This window comes from Papilio xuthus, unplaced genomic scaffold (assembly GCF_000836235.2).
Source record: "Papilio xuthus unplaced genomic scaffold, Pxut_1.1 DF824992.1, whole genome shotgun sequence".
Taxonomy (NCBI): Eukaryota; Metazoa; Arthropoda; class Insecta; order Lepidoptera; family Papilionidae; genus Papilio; species Papilio xuthus.
This window is the reverse complement of record NW_013533657.1, coordinates 1,994,462-2,000,516: the sequence shown is the minus strand read 5'-3', so window position 1 is coordinate 2,000,516 and position 6,055 is coordinate 1,994,462. Positions and strand designations below refer to the sequence as shown.

General features: G+C 32.6%; 1 protein-coding gene across 1 annotated transcript; it reads left to right on the top strand.

Moving 5' to 3' along the window:
• Positions 1-2,937: 2,937 nt before the first annotated feature.
• heix (UbiA prenyltransferase domain-containing heix) lies at positions 2,938-4,606 on the top strand. The gene has a single exon (XM_013324271.1). The coding sequence runs from the start codon at positions 3,379-3,381 to the stop codon at positions 4,375-4,377; it is 999 nt and encodes a 332-aa protein (XP_013179725.1). The 5' UTR covers positions 2,938-3,378; the 3' UTR covers positions 4,378-4,606.
• Positions 4,607-6,055: the final 1,449 nt, after the last annotated feature.

Below are 6,055 nucleotides of genomic sequence, written 5' to 3'. Positions count from 1 at the left end.
CTTTTCTTACATCTAAGTTAAAAAACATTAAAACAATTAAAAAATGTAAAATTAAAAGGTTAAAAAGTGAAATCTGTATACAAGTTAAAAACATTTTAAAATAAATCCAATAAAATAATAAAAACTGTAGGAACAGACAGGTTCAGTGGGTATGCCTCCGCTATGGAGGAGCATCCCACATAAAGCATTCTCCTCTGAATAAAAAAAAAATTAGGCGTCGTCGTCGTCGTCGCTCGTCGTCATCGTCGTCGTCGTCGTCGTCGTCGTCGTCGTCGTCGTCGGTCGTCGTCGGTCGTCGGTCGTCGTCGGTCGTTGTCGTCGTCGTCGCCGGTCGTCGTCGCCGTCGTCGTCGTCGGATAGCGCCTCAAACAATGCGCGCCATCAGTCTTCTGGTGGTGTCCGTAGATCTTCATTTTGTGCCGTTACCGATCCCACTTCTAATGTCGGAGAAACACTTTTCTCAACGACATCTATAGTGGTTGAGGACTTCGTGGGCGTCCATTTAGGGTAAAGTGCAAGCACAAAACACGATGACCCAACTCGATCCGTCTTCACTTCACGACTATATTCGTAACAACTGTCAAAACGCCTTATATATAGATGGTGCCTCGACCCCTCTCAAGCCCACCTGGCTCTGCTCTGATTGGTCGTTACTTAAATTACGATAATAATGTTATTTAGTCTAGGAAAAACGTAACTTATAAAGTAAGATCAAATTAAAAGTTATTAGAAGCTTTTACAATATCAATAAACATTAAAAATTGCACACAATGCGTTAAACAGTAATTCAGTTGACAATGGCTACTTAATAACTTCCTACTTTAAATATATTGTTAGCTGAGGGTGGAACTTAAAAATAATGGTAGGGTGATGTCAATATTAGAGACCGCACCCTCATTTTCGGGCCACACTCGCCACCGAACACTGAAGCCAGCGGAAGCTCTGCCCGTTTGACTAGCCAAAATAATTAGTCATTTTAACTCTGATAGTTGATTAAGTTAATGTTGTATTTTTAAATCATTTTAGTGTTAATTACATTTATTCAATTCTGTTAGTTTTCTTATTAATTCAAAAACTACTGTAGTAATGTATAAGAGATTGTATTTTTAATTTTCCCTGCTTCTGATCCCTTAGATCAGACGTGGGATAGTGAAACTCCCACGTCCTGGTTTGTACATCCTGATACGATGTGTTTCCATTGTTATTTCTTTAAATGGCTAGTCATACGATCAGAAACATATTTTTGGAAATTGTAATTACCCTTGTTTAAAAGGACAAATTAACCCTTTGTTTTCGGTGTTTCGTATAATATACGTAAGTAAGACGCGATGTGACGGTGTGATCAAGTTTTATTATGTCAACTTTGGTGAGTACGTTCCAATTGTTTTCTTCTCCGCTTTAAAATAACAGAAATAATAGAAGTTGTATTTATTAGCTTTTTGAGTAAATTTTAGAATATCTTAATTTTAATATTTTGTCGTGTCTACCCTATTGATCAATTATTTACCGTAACTTGAATGCGTTGCTTCGAATTACGGCTAATTTGAAATACTTGCTAAAACAAGAAAACATGCCTAATAAGAGGCGGCAGAATAGAAGTCGGTCGCGAAATCGCAGATCGCATTCTAGCCAACATGATTTGCGCTACAGACGGCGTAGCCCTTATAGCAATATTTTAACCGAAACAATGCAACAAATTTTGAGTAGATTGGTGTCATTAGAGGAACAACAGGTAGTGTCTTCATCTCATCGGAAGGAGTCAAGTGGCCGCGCCGCAGTCGAAGTCGAACGACTCCGTCCTCACCGGAGCGTCCCGCGAGCGCTACTTCAGTCCAGGCCAGCGCCGCCGATCGCATCATCGATGCGATACGATCCATAAACATACCGGTGAGATCTAACCAGTCTTATTATATTTCTAATTTTGATCAGAGTGTTAATGAGATATAGACATGGCGTGAAGAAGTAGACCGTGCTAGGTCATCTAATAATTGGAGTGATCACGAATGTCTTTCTCGCATTGGCAATTGTTTACAAGGAGATGCTAAAACGTGGCTCAGTGAATGGGTAACGAATGACCGCAGTTGGAGTAATTTTAAAAACGAATTTAAGCCTTTATGTCCAAAAAAACCAGACATTTTATGATTATTTCCTAAACATTTAATTAATAAAATACGTAAATAATTGCTCCATTTAAATGCTTTAATGGATTTAAATATTAATCTAATGCTCAAATTTTGATAATTTTTTTCAAGCAATTACTCAATAACGTGTCAATTTTTTGACTACGTAATATTATACGTAACGCAATAATGATACAACGAAAAACGTATTCTAAGTATCAAAAAATTGTTTATATTTTTAATAATAGCATAATTTAAAAAAAAATTGATTTTTTAAGTTAGAACAATTTAGTTTTTAAACTATATAACATGATAAATAAGTTGCTATATTTTATTTTTGAAATACAAATTTAAGGTGCCCTAAATAAAATTAATGATCTGTCACAAATTTAACTGCCATAAATCTACCAAATGTGTAAAATTTACAAGTCTTTTTCAGTAGCTTTCTTTTATATTGAAAGCCTAAATCAAAGAGTATATGGTCTACCTACACGAAATGTCGCCACCAAAGAGTTTAAAGCATTGGTATTGAGATGAATGATGAGGGATGTCCAATGTTCGATTTGTTTTCGAGCAAAATGATGATTTATTTCTCAGCGCGTCTGCGCGTTTCTCAAAAGTGACTTATTAAAATGACCCAACTGTAGTAACCTTAATGTACATTTTTGTGCATTTAATTTGTTTTATTTCCTTAAGCACACGGAAGTTCAGAAATATATTTTGCGTAGTAAAAATACGAATATCATAATCATAATTTAATCGAATAATCATCACACTTTCGATTGTCCCAAACCATAGAGGAATGTGTCATTGACATTTGACAAGACAATAATGACGTTTTACATTATCATCATTCAGCATTTAAATTTTAAAGATTCTTTTCTTTGAAATAGATAGCGGTGGTGTACGACTGTATAAAATCACTCGTCTCTAAATTTGGGATAACTATTATTTACGTCCTAGTAACAGTACACGGTATCACCATTTTAGTTCTTTCGGATTAGACAACACAATTTGGAAAACCAGTTTTGATGTTTGTATACGTTTACGTACGTCTTCTAATTTAAGAAGTAATTTAAGTAATAACGGTTGTGGTTAACATTTCTGGTGTTGATACGGATTTTTTATTTTTGGTATACCACATGAGCATTTCCTACAGTGATTATGAATTAAGTCATTTTTCATCAATTTATCGTGATTTTTCATACCTAAGTGTAATTTGGAGGTTATACATTTTTGCTTACTGGGATCCATCACAATGAAAACAAACAAGAAGACCGATAATGATATTACCGCGGCGGAAGGAAATCTTCTCCAGCCCCCTAATGAAGAAGTGTCATCATCAAGAAATCCGCTGATGAAAGTGAGAACATACGTGGTTGCGTTGCGGCCGTGGTCTTTAAGTGGTAGCTTGTTACCAACGTTACTTGGTGCCGCGCTGTCATACCGACTTCCAGGAGAGAGTGGATTCAGTTGGGTAACGTTACTTCTCACCCTTTGTACCGTTGTCCCCGTGCACGGAGCCGGTAATGTAGTGAACACATACTTTGATTTCGTCAAAGGCATTGACAACCGCAAATCCGACGACAGAACTCTTGTTGACCGTTTACTGAGTATTGATGAAGTAGTCTCATTGGGAGCTTTACTGTACATGGCAGGTTGTGCATTCTTTTTACTTTTAGTTATCTTGTCACCTGCCAGAATGGAACATCTGGCCTTAGTGTATTTTGGTGGCTTGTCATCTTCATTTCTTTACACTGGGGGAATAGGTCTAAAATATATAGCCCTGGGTGATATTGTGGTTCTAGTCATATTTGGACCAGTTGCTGTAGTATTTTCCTTTTTGGCTCAGACAGGAAGAGTGGACTGGCCAATTATTTACTATGCTATACCCCTTGCTCTCAACACTGAAGCTATACTACATAGTAACAATACAAGAGACCTTGAAATAGACAGTAAGGCTGAAATTGTAACATTGGCTATTTTAATAGGCAAAACAGCGTCATACTTACTTTATGCATTTTTGTTGTTTACTCCATATATAATGTTTGTGGTTGCATCTGTGAGGTGTTCTCTTTGGTTCCTGTTACCAATGTTAACTTTGCCTCGAGCATTTGATATTGAAAGAAGGTTCAGATGTCTGGACACAATGCAGTATGTACCACGTCAGACAGCTAGATTAAATTTCTATTTTGGTATGTTGTATATAATTTCTTGTTTATTTGCTAATAGACTACCATTTTTATTGAGACAGTAACATGACTGTTTTATTATTTGTGTACTTATTGAGCTTATTACATAAACAATGCATATAGACTGTCTACAAAGTTATCATTTCATAGCAATTTACATGCTTTGAAATATTATGTAGTTTATTTTAGTATTTAATGGTAAATTATTATAAGATGTGGCTACTATGTTCTTAATTACATTGAAGACTTTTAAGGTAGATTGTTTCAAAAATAACATAAAAAAATTTTGGACCAAAAATGTTAATTACTATTTAAATTCAATCTTTAGAACTATATTATAATATGGTCGCAAATTGTAAATACTTAATATTTACATTACAAATAAATATATTTCTTCTGTAAATATTTGTTCATTATAATTTTGTTTATTTACAAATATTTTAATGCTATTTTTATTTGTTGATAATGTATAACAATAAATTCCTATATCTTAATGGCAGCTAAAGGCAATTTGTTTATCAATATTAAATAAGTTATATTTATCTTTTTGATAAATTAATAATGCAAATATAATTTTATTAAATCTGCCTACATCTCTGTCGATCACAATGAATGTATCATGGTTTTTATTCATTATTTAGATTGTATACAATAGTCATTTAGTCTAATTTTGCATAACTATTTTTAACATCTTATAAGAATAGTGTAAGAAAACATTTACAGGATGCTGCCGTGAATACTAAGATGGTTATTGATAAAACCAACCAGCCTTTACATATGATAAACAGTTTCACAGTCAAATGAATTGTAATCATGTTCTATTGAGTTTTTTTTTCCATATTTTATCTGAATGTAAGTTGTTTGTGTGACATTATATAGTTGAATAGAAGATATCACAATTTTATCACTTTAGTTATAAAGTTTATAAATGTAACAAAAGTACAGAATTATATAGTTTAAAGGTCTTTATGTATAGTTTAATTTGTTTGTAGATCTATTTGAATGTAATTATCATTTTAATTCTTTTATATTCTAAGTTCTTTCATTTCATTATATTTGATTTTTAAATATTATTTCTTATATAAAAAATATGAGTGCATTTATTAGTTTTTCATATCACTTTTTCATGAAAATGTCTACCTAAATCTCTTATTTTAATCTCATCATATCTACCTCTTTTTAGTAACATCTCTCGAAATAATCATGACTTTTTTTTGACTATTTTTGCTTTTATTATTACAAAGTTTATTAATGATGCTACTGTCATGAAATCAAAAAATTGACAATAAGTTATTTACTAAAATGTTTATATAAGTTTGAAAATTATATTGGATTTGATATATTTTAAAGATTTTTATTTTTCGTTTCTGTAGTTATGAAGCTTTCAGTCGAGTATAAGTTTGAAATGGGTAAGAGTGAATGAGGTTGTAAATAAAACAGTTGTTTCACGTTTATTACATTTTACTGAATTAACATAAGATACTTTTATCATATAATTGTAGATACAAAGATAAATACAAATAATATTATGGTAAACCTGAGACCACAATTTGATATAAATTGGCTTGATGCAGGAATGCCCTTATAAATTGACTTGGCAGTGATCAACACAAATCTATTTATATAGAAAATTATCTAAAATATGTAAAGATTCATTTCGCTACACTAACTAAAAGGAACAAAAATTGAAATTGTTGCAATCAACATTTTTATATTAATCAAATAAACTTATTACAATTTCAT